Source organism: Strix aluco, chromosome 5, assembly GCF_031877795.1.
Source record: "Strix aluco isolate bStrAlu1 chromosome 5, bStrAlu1.hap1, whole genome shotgun sequence".
Lineage (NCBI taxonomy): Eukaryota > Metazoa > Chordata > Aves > Strigiformes > Strigidae > Strix > Strix aluco.
Genome location: NC_133935.1, coordinates 32,258,898 through 32,283,441, shown reverse-complemented (window position 1 = coordinate 32,283,441; position 24,544 = coordinate 32,258,898). Strand labels below are relative to the sequence as shown.

General features: G+C 45.4%; 1 protein-coding gene across 10 annotated transcripts in view; it reads right to left on the bottom strand.

Moving 5' to 3' along the window:
• The window catches only part of ZC3H7B (zinc finger CCCH-type containing 7B), a 53,918-nt gene extending 29,547 nt beyond the window's left edge, over nucleotides 1–24,371 (bottom strand). For 6 of the 10 annotated variants that reach the window (XM_074826762.1, XM_074826764.1, XM_074826769.1 and 3 more), the window contains exons 1-8: nucleotides 23,868–24,369; nucleotides 14,200–14,260; nucleotides 12,270–12,303; nucleotides 11,691–11,888; nucleotides 10,728–10,886; nucleotides 6,936–7,016; nucleotides 5,352–5,411; nucleotides 3,905–3,947 (exon numbers count right to left, since the gene is read on the bottom strand). In XM_074826762.1, the coding sequence (XP_074682863.1) occupies nucleotides 3,905–3,947; nucleotides 5,352–5,411; nucleotides 6,936–7,016; nucleotides 10,728–10,886; nucleotides 11,691–11,888; nucleotides 12,270–12,303; nucleotides 14,200–14,260; nucleotides 23,868–23,877 (646 nt within the window). In that variant the 5' untranslated portion in view covers nucleotides 23,878–24,369. Of the gene's footprint in view, nucleotides 1–3,904; nucleotides 3,948–5,351; nucleotides 5,412–6,935; nucleotides 7,017–10,727; nucleotides 10,887–11,690; nucleotides 11,889–12,269; nucleotides 12,304–14,199; nucleotides 14,261–20,700; nucleotides 21,247–23,867 lie in introns of those variants that run through there. The other 4 variants (XM_074826763.1, XM_074826772.1, XM_074826771.1 and 1 more) reach the window with 3 other exon arrangements.
• Nucleotides 24,372–24,544: the final 173 nt, after the last annotated feature.

The following is a 24,544-nucleotide window of genomic DNA, read 5'->3' as shown; positions in this document are numbered from 1 at the left end:
ACAGGCTCTCGTCTGAAGAGTTCTTGCCCTTTCATTTTTGTTCCCAGTCTCCAATGGCTCACCAGCAGCTAAAATATGCTCTAAGGGCCAGTGCCCAGACTCACTGTCTGGGTTTAGCAAGCACAGTACAGTAACCAGGGACAACACAGAACCTGTGGCTGAGCAGTTACTGAATTCGCTGTGGCCAGGACTAAAGGCCAGGGGCACATAGCCCAATTTCTGTATAAGCCACCACCTGGTGATGCTCCTCACTAATGCATTTGGCAAAGATCACTGCCTTCTCTGCTCCTTGAACCTTCAATATCCCAGCTGAAAGCTTGCTTACTCGTACACCCTCTCTAAAACCTCAGGCATCCTAAAAGGCAGAAGATAAAAACCACAAGATCCTGCTGGGAAGAGAGTCAGAGATCTGATGCTCAGACCAGGTTGTGCTAACAATGTGTCCCGAAAAAATCCCATCAGACTCACTCAACTGTCTTTACCCAAGTAAATTCCCTGATCTTGAGTGCTTCCTGCTGTCCACAGCTGGGAGGTTGCTGCCCACATTCCCCCTCAACACCTCAGCAGCAAACATCCCCTTGGGAAATTATGTGAGCCAGGGCTGGGGCAGGAGAGAGGCAGTGATTTTCCCTAAGGCTTCTTTGCCTCTCCAGTACATTAATGAAACAGTAAGACGTCCCCATCATGCAATATAAACCTCTGTTAAGTGAAGTTAAGGTTACAAGCACATATTCTTCACAGAAGAGCATTTTATTGTCCAAAAAAATTAAAGGTTAAAAAAAAAAGTTCAAATGTTAGAAATTCAGATAATGCAGCATTACATTTGCAGTTCTCAAACCAAGCACCCAAACTACCTTAATTCTGCCCCTGTGCAGATGTCCTGAAATAAAAGAAAAGAAATAAGACAAAGATGCTACCTTCTCCATCCGCATAGCAGTGGCTGCACTGTAGCTACAAGGTTTGGAAGGAGAGACAATAGCTTTTATTAGAAAGACTGATAAGAACGGGAAAGAAACTAGACAAGCTTCCGATACACAAATCTTGATTCAGCAAGAAATGCCGCATCCTGTCTGCACAAGCTCTGCTCATTCAGCCCCCATGAGAACTCAGTCATTCCTTTCTAACTGGGACTGGGTGAGTGAGCCATGTTGCTATCCTCTACACCACATGTTCACTGACTGAGGACTGTGTTGGTGCCCTTCTTAAAGAGCTCAGCAAATCAGCAATTCCTGCAAACCCCCCAGTCCAGAACAAAACAACAGCAGAGACCACACACACATGGAGGACCCCTCATCTCTAACCCCACCAGGAGCACACCACCACCTCCTGCGACCTTTCCTCTGGTGTTTGTTGTGAGTGGTCCATGTGGATGGACCACAGCCGAGATCACTGTGCAAGGCACCAGAGGCCGAGTCGTGACAAAAGGCAGGGAATGCAGAGGGAAGTGGCAGGAGACAGACACAGGTCCCTCTCCACAACCTCATGCATGTGATCAAATGAAAGTGCATGTTGTACCTTATGGGATTCAACACAGGTTTTCAGTGCTGCAGCTGGACACATTCCCCACAGGCAGCGGCTAAAAGGAAGGCTGTAAATGTCCTTAGCTTTGCAGCTGCCCCTCAGATCAGGCTTGGCTCCAACCCCATGCCCCCTTTGCAATGACTTCTCTCAACTCATCTTCCTTTGGCGCGGGCTCCCCAGCCGCACTTGGGAGCCAGCCATTCAACTTCCTTTGGTGCTGGCCTCATCACTGGTAGCTTGGCCAGATTTCCCTCAGTACAAAGGGACAGCTTGTGCCTTCCCATTTTTCAGATGTTTAAATCTGGAGTATTGTCAAGAACCCTCCAGGGGCCAACAAGAAGTTCAGGACACGCTGGAAGGGCTGGGGACACGTGCAGGGGGGAGCAAAAAGGTTCACAATGAGAGGGCCCCAAAGGATCCAGAAGTTCAGAACTCTGAGGAATGAATGAGGCCCTCCGGTTCCCACTCAGACTGGGAAGCAGAGGAAAGAGGCCCTCACACACCCTAAGAGGCCCAAAACCCTGAAAAGCTGAACACATGACCAAAAGGCAGAGAATGATGCAGGACCCCCCACAGCTCAGTGCATGTGAAGGGCGAGGAGAGGAGGGACCAACACGTTCCACTACTTGAAAGGGGCAGCGAGAAGATGTCTGCTGCCCTCTCCCTGACCACCCAAACCCTGTCATTCCTTCAGCCACTTCCTCCCATTCCCCTCCGTCCAATCTTTTCCCCTATCTCTCCTTTCTCATTCCTGCTTTCCTCAGGACACCCCATCTGCTGACCTCACTCACCAGCCACCATACCCACACCTCATGTACTCCTTCCAGAAAGCTCACACACCTCCTGCAGTCACCTAATATTTGCTCCACCTTAAAAAAATAAAACAGCGTTCTTTGACGAGTGGATCACAGGCACACACCTGCCTCCCTCTGATTTCTGCCACTGCCATGACACTAAGCCCCATGTATTATTATTATAAGCTCAATGAGGGTCTTGTCCATCTGCTCCCCTGAACCAAGTCTCTCATACCCATGACCCCCACCTGGTAGCTTCTCTGGCCATACACCTGCTTGTCCCAGAGGGGCAAGTACAGTGCTTTTGAAAGGCCTGTTTCTAGCTCCGCTTCCCAAAACAGTAGTGGTTCCCTAGTGCATTAGCTGGCCAAAGGCCATACTGAGCCTGATCTGAGCCATGATCTGCACAGGGCAGGGCTGAGTTAATCAGATGACTTTAAGCAAAGCATGGGGGAAGGGGCTTCAGGAGTTTGCATCTTAAAAACAAAACAAAACAACAGCAACAAAAACCTTGCTAAAAAAGCTTTGAATCTGAAACTCTTGAGGTACCCAGCATACACAGCCCTCCTGGTGGCACACCACTCTCAGGGCAATGGGATAACACGTAATTTCAGTGCTTTTGAAAGGATTTCCTAGCAGTAAAGGTTCTCTCTGCCTGAACTGCAGCAAAGGTAGCATGCTGCTCTTACACCAAGTCCTGATTAGATAAAGAGCCTACTGGACACAGCCACTCTTTACTCTGCAGTAGGAGTCCAGTTCATTTTAGCATAGCAAGACAATGTGAAAAACTCTCCTTAATTCACAGAACTGGGTCTCATGATTGCATGCAGCATTCAGTTACTGAACTGGCATTCAACAGAGAACTAATATGTTTTCCAAAGCATCCTAATAATGAAATTAACTTCTTTCTATAAAAAGAGCAATTGCTACTTGCAGTGCTAAGATTTCACACTTACCTTCACACATACAGCTACCTTTCAAAGGAACAAAGACTGATACGCTCAGAGGCAGGAGTTCAATGCTCCAGCACACAACAAAGGGCAAAGCATGCAGCAAGCCTTTCTACAGGGGCAGAGTTAAGGTCACTTGTTTCCCAGCATGAGAAAAGCAATACTGTAGCCCTTCTTCTGCGCCTCCTGGGTGCCTAACCCTGAACATGGGTCTCCCTGGGTCCCCTCCAACTCCCTTTGTTTTCATTTCCTCCACCTCAACATCTTGGAGGACCATATGCACTCAAAGCACAAACAGCTGCCTACAACCTTAACTTCACTTTATCTGGACTGTTTTGGCTGGGAGCAGAGTTTTAGAAGCTTTGCCAAGGCCAGCTTTAAGAAAGCACAACTGGAGAGAGCTGTGTACCTCAGCAGACCCTTTTAATTCCCAGACGTGTCTCTCACTGGGCCTTGACAAAAAACCTTTCTGCGGGAAAAACACTCCTGCTTCCCACCACCTTTTCCCCCCTCCTAGTTACAAAAGCCAGAAGCATGCAAAAGAGACACAAATGAAGACGACGAACCTCTCAGGCCTACCAGCCTGGTCAGATACCTTACCGAAGCTACAAAAAAATCAGTGAAGAGAGATGTCTTTACCTGTTTCGATGTCATCTATCGAACCCAATCCGTTGGAAGTGGTCTGCAAAGAGGGTGTAGGAGAGGGGAGAGAAAAATATCACCAGAAATTAATCTTTAAAAAGATATTCACACTTCACAGATAAGACTCTTTACTACTCCTAAATGCATCTGGCCCCTTCTTTTCTTTTATGGCCTCTTTCAGTATAAGAGCAGCAAACCCAGCAAACTTTAAAAGGCCATTAATCCAAAGAGCCTATTAATTTTTACCTCCAGCAGTGTACAAACCCTGTTTCTGCAAAGGAATACCAGTCCTGCACAATATCCAACTATGTGAGCAAATCTGTACATAGAAAAAGGTTTTTTCACGTGTGGATGAGAACGCCATGTCCCACGTCCCAGGACACATTGATCGGTCAGCACCATGCAGTGTGAGATCTGATTAGCCTGATCTTACACAACGTTCCTTTTCTTAGTTCACATATTTTGCAATCGAACAACCACAAACTTTTACAGAAAACTCAAAACAGGAAAAGGTTTCCGCCAAGACAACTGCTGACTTGGAGCTCCAGGCAAGGAATAAAATAAGCCCATATTTTACAGAAACATAAACAGAGGTAAGTACATGTGCCTTCAGCGTAAGCTTAGAAAGGCACAAGTAAAGCATTACTCTTGAGATACTGCGTCTACTGCAGTAGTTTTTGCAACTTCTAGTTTTTGCGCTATTTTCATTTCTTGCAAAAGGGAAGATTTTAAAATTAAAAGCTAAGCACAATTATTAAAGAAAGCTGTCTGGCCTTCCTAGAAAGATGTGAAGGCAAGTCACTGAATGGTGGGATGTAAACTTACTCTTTAGTATCCCATCTTGTACAAAATGACAATTTTTATGGTTTTATAGTTTGTTTAGTTTAAGGTATAGTATGAAGTACCAAACAGCCTGTAAAAACAGCAAGCATTTCGGGGGTTTTTTTGCCCAGTGGTGGAACAAGGAAATCAGCAATTTCTTATATTTTAGCTTAGTATTTGTACAGTGCCCTGCCCAGCTGTATCTCCCAGGTGACAGGACAATACAAAGAATACATAAACTGGTTATGTACCTTGCTCAGTACATTGCGTGATTTAATTTTGAATGTTTCTTCGGCAGTTGCACTTTCTTTTACTTAGCATCGCCCTAGCTACGTAAAAACTTGAAACCTAAAACTTATTTAAAATGCAAGGGAAAGTAAACATTCACAATACCTACGAAAAATAACTATCTTCAGTGATCTAATTACTGTCATCAAAAATGTTGTCATAAAAATATTTTCAAGGAAATTGATTTCCTTGGCAATATTCCTTAAAAGCAGAAAACACTAATTAATACATTTAAATCCTAAAAGACAGTTATAAATTTGCATGTAAATAAAACTGTGAAACATTCTAGCAGCACAATCCATGAACAGTAACAACCACAGGATGCAAACTCTACCTGGTTTGACAAATTGATTGAAGTGCCATTACTGAGTAGCGAAAATGTTTCCAATTCCTGCTACAAGGAAGAGAGAAGTCTTAGAACAGAGACAGCCCATCAATGCTGGTAAACTAGGTAAATTTGGGTTACAAAATGGTTTCCTTCCAGACACTGCTCGTAAATACCACTGTGACACAAGGGTACAGTTTTCTGAACGCTGAAGGGGCCATGTATTTGTTCTGGACACCTCAGTGCAAAACACCCAACATCCAACACACAGCCAGGAAGCAAAAAAATTCACTGAGGAATGGAAGGTTTTGTCTTTTCATTAAGAAATTACTACTTTGGGAAGGCATTACAGCACTGGAATGAAAGCTGGAAGTCAACACAAGAGATAGCAAGGTGTTATCAAAATACCAATCGCTAAATTTCAAATAATAAAAAGCATTTTGGAGTTTTTTTAATTTTTCTAACATACAGGTGGTTTAAGCCCATCACAGCTGAGTAATGTGACAGCAGCAAAAAGGTGGCAAGGGCAAAGTGAGCAGCTACAAAAAGTATTTCTGCATAAAACTTCCCTTTCTTTTGCAGCAGAAGCATTTCAGAGTGTTGAGAGCTGCTACAATGTCAAGGTTTCTTTTGGGTTAGGCCAATCACATGTGAGGTGGGTCAGGGAGAGGAATAAGATGCTACAGCCAAATTTACCCCAAAAGTTCTCTGCAAACTGGATTCCCACCAATTACTTCAACACATACTGCAAAGGTGTCCCTCTGGAGATGGAACATGCTGGCTGCTTAACACACCACTGCGCATGGGGTCGAGGATGCAAATGCAGACATAAACCTCAACTACTAGCTAATGTTCCCTACCCCTGAAAACGCATCCTGGGATTTTACATGACCAAGGCAGCTTTATCCAAGAGTGCTAGCAGTGGCGTAACGCCCTCTAGCTCCATCCCAGGGTATACATTTAAACATCAGAAGCACTCTAGTTACAGCCGCAGTTCCTTGTAGAGCCACGTTACAGATCCAGCCGCTGGCGTCGATTAATTGGGCCCACGACTCACTTTTTGCTGCCTTCTTTCTTAGCATCTGACCAGATGTGTACCTCTTGTTCTCATGAAGTGCAGGCCCTTCCTCCATCACAAAGAAGGTATATGCCTAGATATGGGGCAGGAAGCCTTCACGACCCATTGCACTACAAAAGCAGCCATGTCTCCAATGCAGCAGAGGATCCCACCCCAACAGGGAAAGGACCGTGATGCAAAACCTCCTTTGGGATCAGGCCACATGTCTCTCTCCTCCAAAAAACACATGCTCCCAGTGCACCAGAGGCCTCTCCTGCAGCACCAGCCCAGCTCTGCCTGGCTTAGCTGGAGACTCAGGAAACTTCCTGGCAGTAGATACAGAGCAGCAATGAGGTTAGAAATGGATTGAGGCAAAGTGAGTCAGAGGGTCAGGACACGGAGGGCAGCCAGCAGTCTGCTGGAGGGATTGCAGAGTAGTGTATGTGTGTCTATACCTACAGAGCAGCACCTACTACTTCTGCAAAAGTAAATCTGAAAGAGCCAAAGGATAGCCTCTAAGAAAAAAGAAGTCATACCTGAGGTCTTTTGTATGCTTTTCGAACCCTCAGTCCCAGCTTCTGGGCAAGCTCCTGTCCCAGTTGCGTGACGCTTTCATCCTGGGGACAAAACCATTGGCAGGACACTTTCAGTTTTGCCTTTGTGGCACACACAATGAAATAAGCAGGAATGCAGTTATCCACACCAGGCCGCACCAAGAAGCCTCACTTGTAGACAGCAGCAGATGGACAACTGCCAGAGCAGCCCTAGGAGAGTCCATGTAGACCTGAGGGGTCTTGTCATCCAGCCCTGCTGAGATATTGAGGTTGCACCAGGAGCGTTCCCTGACACTCTTTCAATGCTGCATAAAATCAGAATCAAATGTCTGCTTCCAAGAAAGCAGAGTTCATGAGTCCTGCTGGCAAGACAGCTGGAAGGGCTGCCAAGGCTGGCTGCTGGGGGCTGATATAGCTTCCACAAGGTCTCCATGTCTGGGAAGGAGCCTGCACGCCTTCCGTCTCTGCCAGCCGCAGAGTTAATAATCAGTTCTGATATGCACACAGTATCCACTAGCCTGTTTTGCTTGTTTGTTTGTTTTTAAAGCTGAAACTAAGTCTCAGTTTCCAACTTATTAGCTACAAGACATTTTCACCATCTTTGGCTATGGGTAAACTGCCTCAGCATAGTCAAGCAGATCCTTCTGCCTTCCCTGCTGCATGCCATTTACCATGCTCACTGCATGTACCCACTCATAGACCACCACAGGCTTTAGACAAAGTTCTGGGCCATGCTCCCTTCCCCCGCTCCAAGCTCTCCAGTTCTGCCTGGACTAACAACCTGCCACAACCTTCTTTGCTTATTTATCATCAGCAACTCTTTCCTTCTGCTTTCCTCTCTCTCCATGTTTGCAAAAATATTGGAGTACTTTAACAGTTTCTTCAAAGAAGAAAAAAATATCTGCCCAACCTATTGTGATATCCCTCCTTAATGTCCCAACATCTCCTCCCTCATCTCCAACCTTGAAGCTTGCTCTCTTCTCTCTATTTGCCATGCTGGTCTTTCCAACCTCATTCTCCCTGCAGGTTAATCCTTTCCCTTTCAACCCCTCACTAGCCTCTGCATTTTCCAGCCCACAGTATCAGTAACTTTTCCCTTCAATTTGGAGTGCCACTTTCTGACAGTACTTGCTCCCTCACACCCTCAACATTGGTCTTGTTACCATCTTCTCTGAACTCAGTGAAGATAAAAATCTATCTCATCCATTTCCTCTTCTCTCCCCATCTGATGTATCTCCTTCTCCTGAAACTGTCCCCATACCCTCCAGAGACCTCTTCTTGGTCAAATCTCCTGTTCACTGCTCCTTCCTCACTCTATTCCACCTCTCAGATCTTTCTAACACCAATCAAGTCTTCATTGCTCTGTTTGCCTCTGGTGATTCTGCCTTTCCAAGCACTCTCTCATACGTCTTCCAAAGTCTGCCATTTTCTTGCTCCCTGTGGAAAATTCACCAGAAAGACCTCTGATGTAATTTCTTTTCATTGATCTCATACTCATATCTACCAGATTTACCCTATGCAACTCCACATGCCAACATAACTCTGAGATGTCTTATCAGATTCCTGGACAAGATCAAGAAAGTATTTCTCTCTAGACTGCCTCCACTTCCCTTCCCAACAACATATAGTTAATTATTGTCCTTTTTGTCAGCAGGCCTGAGATTTAGGGGTGGGGGGTTACCTGCTCTTTGCCATCCCCAACATCTTCCTTTAGCTTTCCCTTCCCTCAGCCAAATGCCACCCTCAGGCGCTTACTACCTCCCACCTAAATGAGGGGATGCTCAACAAGGGCATGCAATATGCTCTCCTCCAACACCCTAAAAAAACCCCATGACATACCAAAAAAAAAGCATGCCACAGAGGAGTATCAATTCCACCATGTCAGGAACCTCTGCAAACTAGCAGCACTGAGTATCTGCACCCAGAAACAAGTTAACTCTACTAGACAGTCAACTGAGTGGCAGATCCTTCATCATCAGAAGTTTTAATACATGCTCTGCTTTGATCACAACACAGTTCTCAGCTGCTACAGCAATGCAAGCTGGAAGTACCCGTGCACTCCAGAGGTGTAATGGGAACAAGAGTGAGGTGATGGACAGCATGACTTGCCTTTGATACAAAGAAGGCTTATGATGAGTCTCTTTAACCAAGTAACAGGTGATAGGACAAGAGGTAATGGCCTCAAGTTGTGCCAGGGAAGGTTTAGACTGGATATTAGGAAGCATTTCTTTACAGAATGGGATGTTGGCGTTGGAATGGGCTGCCCAGGGAGGTGGTGGAGTCCCCATCCCTGGAGGTGTTTAAGAGTCACGTTGACACAGCGCTTAGGCACATGGTGTAGTTAAGAACAGTCAGTGTTAGGTTAATGGTTGGACTAGATGATCTTCAAGGTCTTTTCCAACCTAGATGATTCTGTGGTTCTGTGATTTCTGCTAATCAGGTAATAGGGCAATGGGCTATGTTAATTTACAAGACTGAATTGTTTAGAATAGGGAATGCAGATCACTTGATATGGAGTTTGTAAGGCTGAACCTACCTGCCACAGAGAAGTCTGACAAAGTGTTTGCAGGCCACGATGATTGTAATGATAATAATGGGAGATATGTAAACATAAGCCAGGTTGGATGGGGCTTTGAGCAATCTGGTCTAGTGGAAGGTGTCCTTGCCCATGGCATGGGGGTTGAAACTAGATGATCTTTAAGGCCCTTTCCAACCCAAACCATTCTATGATTCTGTGATAAGTATATGGTTAAAAAATAAATTCAATTAAGTGGCTCAACTGCAATGTGAAATATAGCCAGATATGGCTTTACATGAACACAGATAATAGATGGTTTTCTTTATAAAAGGGTTTGTTTAAAAAACAGTTCTTTAGAACTCCCCTAACATACCTTTAATATGTGTTGGTCACCCCATTCTGCCAAGTCAAAGAAACTAGAATTTACAAGATGTACAAAAGGAATAACTAACTGCTAACAAGGCTTTCATAGATTGCTTCTGTAACACTAATAATAAAGAAAAGTTAACTTCTGCTTAAGCAGATGCATTTTTCTTGTAATAGCATTACTGTAATGGATCAGAACCAAATTCAGCAAAGACCGTCGGTGCTCACTACAATCTATCTAATCGCAGTCTGATTTCCTGTTCAATATTTGGCCTAAAGAACACTCAACAAAAGCACTGTCAGGAAAATATCTATGGACTAGTATACGCAGATAGTCCCCTCTGAATGCAAAAATTTACACACCTGTGAACATAAAAGTAACTATGACGTATGATGCCAAGGACACATTTGTATGTCCCTCAAGAAATAAAAAGCTTTATCAGCTTGCCTTAGCAATCAGTAAGTAAAACACGAGACATTTTTATCTAAACCAGGAAAAGTATACATGTTTTCCTTCCAGTGCTCCAGCTCCCATTTGTCCCATGCTCCTAGTCACTCCCATTAGACATATAAAACCAGCTAATTAAAACAATCTCATGGCCTTAGTTCACATTTTGTTAGGGTAGGATTTTCCTCTTCACAAATAGGCCACCAAACCTGCTCTCACTAACTGGTGTCTCTGATTGGCACTATCTGTAGAAGGTAACTTGGACTGACATGGGAGGTCAAACATCTTCGAGTCAGAGAGACAGAATTTCCGGGCATGAGCATGTTCCCAAGAACAGCCAAGCTTCCTCTTCCACTATTCTCTGGCTTCACACTAAGCATGTTACGGAGGAGGATGGTAGTGAACCACAGAGATCAAGATGAGTTGCATGTCAAAAACTTACATGTGGGAGGGACAGCAAGCATCGGCTATTGCACTCATACGCTTCTTTGTGTCTTCCAAGTTCATTTAAGGAGCGGGCTTTCCGGAAGAGTGCTCGGATGTTCTCCTTGTCAAGACTTAAAGCCTTCTCGCTGTCTTCCAGTGCCTTCTCATACAACCCCTGCATGAAAGAGACCACCTCAACTCAGCTGAGGCACAGCAGACTAACCCCTCTTCTGTGTGAATGCAGACATTTTATCTCTCAGCAGAAAACAAGAATATAAAAGGTAGTTGGAAATACATATATTACCTCATACAGAGACCAGCGTACAACACACAAAACCTACCATAATAGAACATTTTGTTAAGTCTTGAAAAACTCAAACCACTTCAGAGTCAGTGAATGCCAGAGTTAAGGCTGCTTGAGCAATCCTGTCTCCCCTTCTACCTTAGGCATGGTACATTTGACAGTCTTTAATTATGTGACCACTTGCTAATTTTTTTGGTTGTGCCATAAAGGAAAGCTGTTAGATTCCTTAGGAAAACAGAAGCCTGCAGCCTTTTAGAGCCTGAATATTTCATAATCCTTTTCCATGCATGTGCTGAAAGTTCCGCCAAGACCCAAAGCCTTCTCACTGCCTTCCAGCGCCTCACTTGAGAGGCAGGAGCCTCCAGAGCAATACTCAAGCAGTATTTCAGAGAAAGGCACTGTACTGTACTAACTTATCACCAACATGGACCAGAACTGCATTGCCAGTACCTTAGTCCTGGCCCCCTCTCCTTCACATCCTTCCTCTGGTCTCACAAGACACAGTGCAATAGTGGGGAGATATCAGAGTTTTCTGTGTGTCATCGTCTCCTCCAGTGTTGGAACAGGGAGTGGACAAAACCAACTGAAATCCCTCTTGAGATCTTTTCCAACTGCATGGCACTGTAACCATGATGTCCTCCCTGGCCCCTGGAGATGACTTGGAAAGGCACTCACCATGGCAAAGTAGCAGGCAGCTCGGTTGACATGCAGCTTGCACAGGAGTTCCTTTGGGATGGTCACCTCATCGGAGGCTGCGTAATCCGCCACGTTCAGCCCCTCTACATACTGTACCAGCGAAAGCTTGAAATCCTTCTCTCGAAACAAATCATTGCCCTCTGCAAACAGGTTTCTCACCAGCTTCTGCAAAAAGGCCTGGGCAGCAGGGAGAGAGCAAATAGACTGAAATGGATATTCAGAAACAGAAGAGGTTTCCCAATTTCCCATTCCTTTCCATATGTTTTAGCAAACTTCCCGCACACTAAGATTCTCCTGCCTCCACACCCTCCTGTAAAACATCCATAAGTCTTCTGGTAGAAGAGAATAACCCAGAAAAATCTCCTTTCTTCTTGAACACTCAAGTGTCTTCCCCTTTCCCTGAAAGTTGTCATTGTCAGAACCTTAAAACTTTAAATCGCAAATTGTGACAGACCATCCCATGCTCTCCATTTTTGGTATGTAAACTAATGGCTGTGCAACAGAACAAATCTTGCTAACCAGAGGGCTCACAACTTCAGAAAACAAATTATTCATTACCTCATAATCTTCTTGGCTTAGGGGTAATGTGGACCTGAAAAAAAGACGAGAAAATGCTCATGAAACAGGCATCCGTGCAAACAAGGGCTTTTGTCTGATGAAGAAATCATCTTCCTGGCCCTGTGTTGATGATCTCAGTGATTTACTGAACATTTTATCACTTCATAGGCAGCATTACGCTCAGTGATGGTGACAGTGGTGTCAAGAGATGGTCAGGTCCCAAGGGGATTTGAGACTAGAGGAATCTTATTCTCAGCTATTTTCTGCACATACATGATCCTCTGTAACACGCCTCCAGACAGCCACCTAAAAAAAACCATCTTTGAGAAAGTCCCATGAGAGATTGTCATGGAGAATAGAAGCATATTTTAAGTGCATCTGGCTCTAATAAGAGGTACCAGACTGGCACTCCAAGACCTCCTCAAATCCTCTGTGAGACCAAAGACATACAGTGATAAATACAATCACCCTCCTCTTCGTTAATTTAGCCACATGCCTTTAGGCCTACACCACAAAAGGAAGGGAGAAAACAATGAAGGTTCCAGAGGCCATTTAACTCCAGCTCTCTTGACTGCCAGGCTGTGCCACAAAACTTGTAGCGCTTGTGTGGGTAACACCTACCCCAAAACAACACTGAGACTTAGGAGAATGGTTCCGTTCTTCAAATTGGACCATCCAAATCATCCAGGCTTAGCCCACATGTATTTACTTTTTCTCATCAAGGAGAAAACAATAAGTTCTAGAGAAATCCCTAGCACCTTTCATAGCCCTCCTCACCTTTGAAATACAACAGTGTATACATGATCTTATTGTTCAGAGAGTACTTTTTTTAGATTTCATCTAATCTAATCATCATCTGCTTCTTAACTACAGAAAATGCTATGGCTCTATAAGAAACATTCATTCTGCTTATAAAATTGGAATACCCGTCTTCCACATCAAAACAAGCCAAGAAACGACACTGCCCCTGGTTCAGAGTTCAAGATACACTCCAGAAGCATGAACACCTTGTATTTCTAAATTATTTTCTCTCCAGGAATCTTGCATGTTTTTATAAATGTTACCAAAATAAACTTCACAATTACTTCTCTGAAACTGGGTTATCAGCTCCATTTAGGTTCAGACTGGGGCAAAAATCACTGCCATGTCACAGGATATAAATATGTAACATGGAAGATTCGGCTTTTTTTCCTACATAGATGGACAAATTTTAGCCATAATAACTGCAGGGTTCAAAGCAGACCTTAAAAAAAACCCAAACCAATCTGATTACAATCTCGCTACTTCCTTACTCAACATGGAACCTGGACCTGAGTCTGAGGCCTTTGCTAACTTGAACACTGAAGGGAAAAAACACCATTGTGCTTTATAAGGAAGTATTTGGACTTGTAACTACTACATAAGCAACCACTTCAAGCTCTAGAAGGCCACATGATATTCACAGAAGAATGACCTGAGGCACCTACCAGGTTGGCAACTGTAGAAGAGCCCAGGTCATCTATTTCTCCTATAGGCACCATACAGGGTACCTGGCAAGTCATTTACCTTGCTTTCCCCACCTACAAAATAGAAACACTATCTCCCTTCCTAAGAACGGTGGGATAACCTTGTTGAGAGAGCACTGAGATCTTCACGCTGAAGATGAAGTAGAAGGTCCAAGTAGCATTAGCATTATGCTGACTATAAAGATCATCCTGGAACTGCAGTGGAGGGCAAAACCCAAGGAAATGAAAATGATTGAATTTCATGTTTAGAGAGCTGTCAGGACAAGAAGCACCCTGAAGAATCACAGCGAAAATCCTCAGGACCAGTATCTCCTTCCCATGCAGCAGACTCGAAGCGGTGAACAGGAAGAATTCAGTCCCTGCAGTCCTCAATACAAAGGCAACCACCTCCAAAGACACAGAAAACAATGAGGTTGTCCACTTACTGGATGAACTGAAGTCCTTTCTCTATTTCTTGTTTTCTCTTCTGTCTCTCCATTATAGTTGCTGCAGAGGAAGAAGAGAAAGAAACAACACAAAATGAGTCATTTTAGGTCTTGCTGGCAACTAAGCAGCACAGTATTTTGTGTGTGCCTGAATTTACTACTAGCAAAATGTTCCAGACCAGATGCCCAGAACACCGAAGTCCATGATTTACCCACACTGCAGATACAGAACAGCAAGCAGCTCACTATCAAGTATCTGCTTTTTCTCACATGTCACCACCAGGATACATGGGCAAAGAGGAATTACTCAATTTGAGCTTGCTACTGAGGCTACCAGTAAATAAAGCAATGGGAACCAACTGTTATCATGACTGCCTTCTAGGAAAAGAAAAAAAAAACCAAAAATCGACATTTCTCCTGCACTGGCAGTCATTTTAGGAATTTGTGCTGGGACCCTCCCATGATAAGCAATTCTAACCTCTATTTATCTGGGCCGGATTGAAACTGGTTTACTGCACAGCGTATGAAACGAGTAATTTATGTAAGGTGTATAGAGGCCTATCACAAAGAGAGATGTGAAGAAGGAGATGGAATTGCTTGCCGTGGTCCACATAAAAGAACAGCGATGAATCTACGTAATGGGAATTTCGTGCTGAAAATCAGCAGGCAAGAGCAGCACAGACTTGGGAATGGTCCTCTGGAGAGGGAACAGGGCCCCATCCTGTAGTGTTTTACATTGGGGTGCGCAGTGCCTGAGGAAGGCCCAAGAGAGAGTTATCCCTACTTAGTCAGGAACACAAATGAGCACAAACCCACTTGTCTGGGTTTGACCAAATCAGACTGGGTCTCTGCAAGCACAGACAAGTAGTATGATGGAGTCATTTTGGAGTAATGTCCCTTTTCTCAACTAAAATGGGCTTGAATCACACCGTTAGATACATGAGCTTCATCCCCTGCAGTCTGGAAGCAAACTTTTGAATGGCTCCTCCCTGATCTCTCCCCAAGGTACACAGGTCTGCCACACAAGAAAAGAATAAAGAAGGGGAGAAGAGATGGCAGTTTGTGGCAAAACAGAGTTGCTGGCAACAGGAAATTTCCCAGCCTTGCCATCAACCAGCTGCGATCACAAACAACACTCAGCATTTGAGGAATGGTAACCTGGGGACAAAGGCAGCAAGCACAGAAACACTGAGATGAGATGGAGCTGAAGACACTGTGTCTTCCTAGCATGGGATCGCCTCTGAAGAGATCATGAGAAAAACAAAAGTCATTTCTCTACACTACAACAGCTTGGAGAGCATTATCGCCCAGCTCCCTTTTACATGAAGACCACCCCTATCATTCTAAGGTATCTTACAGTATCTATGGCACATTCAGTCTGGAACAGGGTGAAGGGACCTTTAAGATATGTGAAAATCAATCCTGACAACTCATCAAGCCCTTATTGATTGTGCTCTGCGCCATGCAAAAAGTAGAAGAATTGATACCTGCCCTTTACCAAGAAGAAGAGTTGGGGTAAGGGGGAAAGGCAGCAGTGAGAGAAAGACCAGAAAGAAGTGGTAACAGAAGGAAGCAATAGCTTGAATGTGACACTGTGCAGTTTGTAAGTCATCAGACATTAAATATGAGAGCAATCTGGTCCGAGCAGCAGGTAGATTTTAAGCAGCTGCATTTGGAACGGGATGGGCAGTGCAGCAGGAAAGGGAAAGCCAACAGACAAGGTGAGTGATGATCAGCATCTCTACAAAGGCTTTTCACAGAAGCAATGAAGAATAAAGACTTGTAACAGAAGCAATGGAGAAGAGCAGGTAGACTTCAGTACAACACCAACAAAAGGCCTGGAATGATTTATAAATAGCCTGGGTAATGAGCAATCAAGAAGAAAGAAGGAAATTTAACAAGGAGACTGTGAGGTTAATATGATCACTAACGCTACCCGCAGACAGGCTTGAGGTGTAGAGAGAGACAGAGGCAATTCATCTGATATTTCTCCTTGTATGAAATTCTGCAAAGACAGAAGTAAGAGAGAACAGACAAGGTGAAGAGGAGTAGTAGGAACCATTTCCACATAGACAGAGTGAAAGCCATGAAAGAGGACAGAGCAACCCCAGAGCACTGCAGGAAAACTGCGAAGGTCATCAGATACAAGGGTGGGGAAAGAGCCACCCCAGGGAATTTACAAGAGAAACGGGGGGAGTGGAGGGGGCAAAAGAGTCAAGTGGACCCTCACAAAGGCTCATGGGGGGAAAGCACAGGGAGGAAGGAGGAATTTCTAGCTGGCTGGTCCCCGAGTGCACTAACAGGCTTGAAATGCCCCAAACAGCTTTACCTTGGACTGCCACCCATGCACCCTCTGCCTATGGTCCAGGAGCTCCATTTCAGCTCAGGTACAGGCATACTGTCTTGTCTGAGCTATACTGTAGCTGGATCTGTCCTCAGTCCTATCTCCTGGACAAACCTTGGACCTACACTGTAGGCAGCTTGTCTCCAGTCCTGTCTCTGGCACCACATCCTACTGCTGGACTTGCTGGGTGGACCCTGGACCCAATTCACCACCTCATTTTCTTTGGGACTGTTGATGGACCCTTACCATCAGCATGTTGTTCTACCTGTGCTGTTCAGATATGGTGGGACTGTACCCTAGTTAATGAGGGCACTGCTGGTGGCTGTCATCACCTTTGGCTCCTAGCTTGTCCTCCCTGGAGGAGCAGCCCTGCTCTTGCTGCTCCCTGACGTGAGCCACACTGGAGAGAACAAAAGTCAGGGAAGTGAAGCGGCAGCCCACAGATCTGATGAAAAGGGAGATTACTGGCGACTGTGGGGAGAGCAGCTGAACACTGGCTGGTCATCACAAAGTCAATGGCTGCACTCCAAAAATTATGTGGCACACCTTCACAATTGTGTATATCCTCAAAACAGATCATCACCGTGAAAAGCTTTGATGCACACAGCCTACTTCAACCTCTACTTCTGAGCTCAGCTTTTAAAACACTAGTGCAAGGAGTGAAGAAGAGATCAGTACCTGTTCTCATGGTGACCCTGACCCCACTGCTAAAACATCCTCCACAGCAGGATGTGGGCATGTGTTACAATGAGAACTGGTTACTGTTACTTGCCCACAGAGAAGGGCATTCAAACATTACTGACCAAAAACTGGAGTGGAGCCAAACAACTACAGGGAAAGGCTCCAGAATGTCTCCTTCCTAGAGTTACCCAACTCTTCTTGCATCCTGCAGTTCCCCTTCTGTTTTTTTTCTCCTCACCACCATTGCCACAACATCCAACACGAGTATCTCCATCCTTGCTTCATGTGGATGGCTGACCAACCCACTGCATCTCTGCAAGTCCAACACCCAGTTCAGTTTTGATCCTTGCTATAAAACCCACCTTAAAAAAATCCCTCTGTGCCCTGCATCCTGTTTACTCTCTGCAGTCCTACCCTCATCTTCTACAGTGACGTTCTCCAACCCAAGATCCTCCATAGCCTTCTTTAGACATAAACCATAGGCCTCATCTCCCCTCCAGACTGTTGCTCCCTGACATGGCCCCACATTCCTCTTCCCTTGGAAGTGCGTGACCAGCTTCCTCCGCATCACGCCTTTAGGTTTATGTCATGACTTTGCACATAAGACTCATCTTCTCATGCCAACACCCTCAAAATGCATATGCTGCTGCCCTAACAACTTCTTTCACATCTCTCAGGAACAATCATCTTTCCCTTTCGATCTGACTCCACACCAGCACCCTCCTCCATACATGGCAGACCTCTCCCCTGTCCTGCCTGCCCCACCACTGCTGGAGGCTACCAGTGGGACTCCTCCTTTTGCTCCTCACACCTCCTCCCCTGCCACCTTCCCGGAAAACTCAGTCACTTCTGTCTCCCTTTGTCGTTCCAAGGGGAATGTCGTCTCTTCACCATGTCTCATTCGACCGGACCAAGCTGCACACTCGTTACGCCAGCAAACCCAACACACAGCAAACTACCCATACGTGCAACACATCAGTTCTGCTGCACACCATACCACAGCCAATGCATAATTAATTATAACTGCAGAGCCTGTTCAGCTTTTGTTTTCTCGATCTTTTAAATATTTTTAGAAAAACAGCAGAAAACATTTCATGAAGCAGTGTATCTTAGAGTCCTTTTTCTCTCCTCCCACCAAATCTGTCTGTCCAGACTTGACTGCTCAAATCACCAGCAGAATTCGAATCCAGAGTATTTATATCCCCACTACAAAGTTCTTATCCTTTCAGTCCAGAGATGTTTATCCTCTCTGGTCCAGCATCTAGAGAGGACTTTATTCATGGTTTGTTAATGAGTTACAAACTATTTGCCAGACAGAAATAAAATGCTACAGACAGGCAAAATAGTTTTCTTGCCTTCAGAAGGAACCACGAGCTAGTAAAGAGGGTGACTCAATCACTCACTGGGTAGATATGCCCTATGAGACAGTATGAGATGAACAGAAAGACCTGAATTTACCTTATCAAGGACCTGGATGTTATTCTCAACCCTGCCAGAGATGAATTTGGGCAAAGTTTTTCATACTATATTTCTGGGATAGCAACGAGTTCACACTTGACCGACTTCGAGGCTTTGACTGTAACATTTCAGCCAGAAATAAGTGCACTAAGATGCAAGTGGCAGGTTGTACAACTGAGACAGAAGCTCAGCCCCAGGCTGTGTGCGCTCCCCTCCAGGCAAAAGGTTCCAGGATGTGCTAGTCTGCAACATGAAGTATTTCACTGGCTGCAGTTTGGCCACCTCAGTGGTGCAGCAGAACAGGTAACTGGACTCATGTCAAGCAGAGGACAAGCCACTCAGCCCACTACAAACATGGGCTCCCACTCACTCCTGTGGCTGCTCTCTGCCACGTCCCGCTCCCTGGGTTTGAATGCTTCTCACAGCCAACAGCTCTCGGAGTCCCCACCACCATGCTGTGCTCACCAGGTCTGACAACCCTGTCCCTCCACACGCCCCAAAGTACCTCCATGGCCACTCTCCCACATCCCAGCACCTCACTAGTCCCACAGCACCACTGGGGTGGCGGTCACTGGGGTGCCACCAGCTTCACCCAGCAATACCTCCAGTGAATGCAGGGTGAGGTGGAGACAACCCCTTCACCCCCAGCTGAAGATAAAAGCAGTGACCATAAGTTTTCCCGTGAGTGGGACAGAGGTGGTGGCCAAAGCCTCAAGAGACCACCCCAGCCCCCATCACCCCTTTTTCTGCTCTCTCCAGCCTTGTACCCCACACATAACGGCCCATGTACCGCAGGCCACGCCACGCGTAACACCCCCATGTGCTGCAGGCCACCCTTCCTCTTGCTGCGGCCCACCGGGCCCTGCCCGAGGGGCACTGCAGTGCGCCCAGGGCGTGAGGAGGGGGCAGTGGGGTGACGCTGCCTGTTCCCCGGCCACTTGCTCTTGATTTCGTGCCCACCCAGCAATCCCTCTCCTGCCTCGTTTTAAACATTAAATCCCGGGGCTGGTTCCCACACGGGCGGAGCGGGAGCCCCCGCTCACCTTCTCCCCCCCATCCCCAGCACTAGGCCGCCGATCCTCGGCCTTGCCTAGCGGCCGCCGCGGACAAAAGCACCACCTCGGCCGGCCGGGCGGAGAGGGGCCGGCAGCGCCTCCCGCACCCCCCGCGGCTCGGCCAGGCGCCGGCACCCCGGCATCCCGACCACCCCGGTCCTACTGGGAGGGTTCTCCCGCGGCAGGAGATATCCAGGCTTCCCCAGGAAAAGAAAAACAAACCAAAACATACTCTTCCTCCTTCCCCACCCCCCATCCGCTTAAATAAAAATCACACATCTCCAGGAGTCTGGGAGGCGGCTTTAAGATTAAAAAAAAAAAAAAAAAAGAAAACCTCCCCTGCCACCCGGAAACTGTCTAAAGCATTAAAGAATTAAAAAAAAAAAAAAAAAAAAATAATCCCACAACCTTTCTATTTGATAAACTTTACAAGCCCCTACGGAAGGGGCATCTGAAAAGATATTCCACAAGGGCTTCTCTGCTGCTTCATGGGGTTTCTACCAAACAAGAGGGGGAAACTGCAGCCTAAATACAGCCCTGAACACAGCTCTCAAACCTACAAACCAGAAACAGGCACAAACGCAATTAATACTAAGTTTTTCACATAAACCCAGGGGCTTTTCCCCTAGCTATTCACTTTTAGACTACTACCACATTTTTTCCAGGGGGTGGGATTAGGATCTCTGACAATTGTTTTTTTGCAAACCCCACATTTTTGGCAGAAGAGGGGGTTAGCTTCAAAATCTCGCCCATATTATTTTCCACTTTTTTTTTTTTTTTAATTTGCAATTACACAACGTTCCATCCATGCAGTTACTATCTGAATCCTTTACTTTCTAATGAAGCAACATCCAGATTTTCTTGTTTCTCAAGTCCACCCCTTTCTACATACACAAACACACACACATACAGAATTGGTTTAAGACAAAAATAATGCCCCCAAAATAATAATAAAGGACTCACCTCTCCTTGGGGTTTTCCCCCACACACTATGTATAAACTTTCCTTGATAAATGGTATTGTATTACTAGAGATATTATTAATGTATTATTACTAGAAGTAATAATAATAGTAAGTGCTATTTAATTATAGAAGGCAGCATTCTGCTTCTGGATCGGCTGCCCCTGCAGCTCCCTCCATGTGCCTCCTGATCTCTTTACTTTCATTTCCAGGTCTCGCTAGCTCGCTCGCTCGCTCGCTCTCAGCTGCACCAGCAACAGAAAATGCCTCCCTGCATATCCTCTGGGCCCTAGAGGCTACCGCTTTCCATTACAAAAATTCACAGATCTTTCCCTTGTGGTTGGTTTTGAGATTCTTTAAGGTGAATTAGGCTTAAAAAAAAAAATAAAAGAAAAAAAATGAGAGCGCTTAAGCAGTCGAGGCTCCGTTCTTATTTTAACGCATTTTTCTTCTTCCTGGTTGTCTTTGCTGATATATAAAATATACCCCAAAAGAAAGCAAAGCTGCCTCTGCAGACTGATTGCATGCATGTGAAGCACAGCAATTAACTGAATTACAAGACACCCCATGGGATTATCACATATGTGAAGCAGTGACCCTTTTGCCCACCCATATATGTTTGCTGGAAAGGGGCCAGAGTCATTGCTTATGGCAGAGCAATTATCTATACCAGCCAGACCTTACTTATTCCACCCTGGACTGCTGAGGGCGTTCCCTGTAAATAAGATATGAAAACATAAATCTTTGGGTGGAAAGGAATACACAGTGTATTATACACAATTGGGTATTTACAATATGTGTGCATTATTTATAATTTATATGGGCATCTTTATATATTTCTATAGTTATATCTATACATATGAATTTAGGCACTTTTTTTGGAACCAGATTTTTGGCTTGTTTTCATCTCAAATCCCTCAGCATTTCCAGAAAGTGGACTGAATCTCCACGGCAGCCCATGCCGGCAGAGCCCCAGGAACGGAGCTGCCGGTGAGAAGTGGGGGCCCAGCGGCATACGTTGTTCTGTTGTGGGAAATGGTTATGAAGACAGAGATACACAGATACACAGACCACCTTAGATGGGGGGTTCATCCATCCCTGCCCAGCTGCAGCACCATCAACTTCAAATAACCCTCTGAAATGATGAGTTTTATGCTCAGCTCCCAGTCCAGCCTCCCTGGTAGGAAAGGTTTTCCTTTCCCTAAAGGATTCTGTCTACCGTCAGATCATTATTTCCAGACTGACACTGGTTTAAATTAGTACCTCTTTTCCCATGTAATCAGTGACATGTTTACTCCTCAGTGTCTCGCTTCTCTATTTACAGTGACCCAAAAAAGTGTCATTTTCTGCTTTGCAGCTAAGCAACTCTGACAAGATTCAGAGGCAGGTAGAAGGTATCATCTAAAGTGTACTAAACTTGTTTAATATTTAAAACATGTTGATCAGAAAATGAAAGACTTTATTATATTGAGTAGGATTGGCTTCTGGCAGCTCTGTCAACACAATAAACTGATAATTTATGAAATATAGGCTGTGAATTGTATAATGTACAATATGACACTGGAGAACACTGTCTTACGCTCTTCACAATATTTAACCACAATGCACTTTTTTTAGATATTCATTATGATCCAAAGATTGCTGTTATTCATGGATAAGACAATGTTTATTTTTATTATCTCTTCAGCAGATTTGTTACCTCTTATTTTTAGGCAATGACACCATGACAATGAGTAGAGTCTAACCAAGCTGGGCCTCTGCTGTAAAAGCTGCTGTGCAAAATGTACATTAAATGACAATCCCTGGTGAGGGGTGGCCTTGGGCAGAAGAAAGGTGGAGCAGGCCTGGTGGGGGAAAGTAAACATGGAGAGACCTGACATACAAGATCACATTGGGAGGGCAGCATCACGGAGCCATTAAGATCAAATGAGTCACAGAGCCCTGGACGCCTCCAACCCTGCAGCACCTCTGAAAGGCAAGACATCACAGCTAGATGAGAAGAGGGCTTAGGAGGAGCTGAGAAGAAAGAGGAACAAACCCAAAATTTACACACAATCAAGGGCTATACTGGAATAAGCACTCTTTTTTAATTCAAGAACATTAATTTTCAAGACTGCATTTCCCAGTTGAATGTCATGGTATACTTCCCTCTAGCCCAATTTCCTTTGCCTGTAAGACTGAGAGGTGTCCTGCAAGGGCATGATCCAGCATGTACCACTCCTCTCATGACATAACATCTTTTCTTAGCAGCTAACATGAAGATTTTCACACTTTGCAAGCACAGTTATCAAGACCTCATGTGCAGGTAGTTAGCAGAGTCAAAACATTGCAAATCCCTGCTACAAAGTAGTTGCGGTGTCGTAAAAATTACTTTGATTTGTAAAGCTCTTCCTTTAGGGAGAATGAATCAATGGATCTATCCTACAATGTCACAGTACACCTTCATGCCAATATAGCTTCATCCACAGTTAAAGACTTTCTTCTTCTGCCTCTGGCCCAGGTAATTAGCCAATATTTGGGAGAACAACAGAGAAGGGAATCAGATGTATGTGATATGATCCTGTTTATTGCTAAAGAGCATGAGGATCTAATAACAAGTGCCAAATTCCTTGCTTATATTTTCCAAGTTCAAGCTCCTTCTTGAGATCAAACTAATTTATTCTTTCACTTGCTCTATGTTTTCTGGCAGCTTTATGCTTCTCACATACAACCATAATCTAGTTGGTGCCTCAGCTTCTTAATTTTCTCCAGTTAAAAGAGAAACTCCTCTTATGAGTTAAATTTTGCTCAAGTTTTCCATCTGGTTGCTGTACCAGTTTATGGCTTTTATTCTTTCAGCTGTCATGCTCCATAAAAAAAATTAATTGCCTTTTGCATTCCCTCAGAATGAAGAAGGTTTACCATGCCCTTCAACCTCAACACAGTCTCCCAGGGCACCTAGCATTACCAATTACTGACATCTTTTTCTTGGGTCCATATAATCATTTGATATTGTTCCTTAAAACCACAGTTGGAACAATTGTGAAAGAATGATATAAGCCTCTTATATTCTGGGACCAAATGACCAAATAAATCCAGCCTATTACCCACCTCAGTACTGATCTTATTACACATCTGCAGCTGCCACCTGAAACACACTGCAGTAGCAAGCAGGTTTACACACTGCTCACCTTGTCCCATCAGATGTACCTTTATTTCTATACTCGAGAAGGAAATGTCAATCAGAATGTACACATGAAGCTGTCAAGCAATCCGATGCTTTTTGCATCCTTAAGCAAGAATGGCTGCACACTCTTGGATGAAATGCTTTCCTTAGCAGTAAGGTTTGACAATAACAAGTAAGTACAAAAATGAGATCTGCAGAGACATCATCCAAGCGAAGGTTCATAGACAAAGGCACTCGTGTCTCATTTGTGGGTATCTGGGAGGCCTGCAGAGCAACTCAGAGCTCCTCCAGTGACATCTTCCCTGAATGCCTGTGGTGGAAGGCCCTCGGGCGCACACCGCAGATCCACTCGGCCCTCCGAGACCGGTGGCACAGCTGCCGCGCCTCGGAGCCCGCGTGGCAGGGACAAGGGCCGGCGTCACACGGCCTCATTCGCACCGTCGGACACGACTGGGGGAGGCCGAGGCCCCGGCCCAGGCCCAGGCCCAGGCCCAGGCCCAAGCCGACCTCCCGCCAGGCGGATTCCGCGCGACGCATGCCGGGTAACCCCCGTCCCAGGACTACCCGTCCCGGCGTGCCCCGCGCCGGCGGCGCCGCGCGACCCCGTAGCCCCGCGCACGCACGGCTGGGCCGGCTGGCTGCGGCACGCCGGCCGTCAGCGCGCGGCGCGGGGCGGGGCGC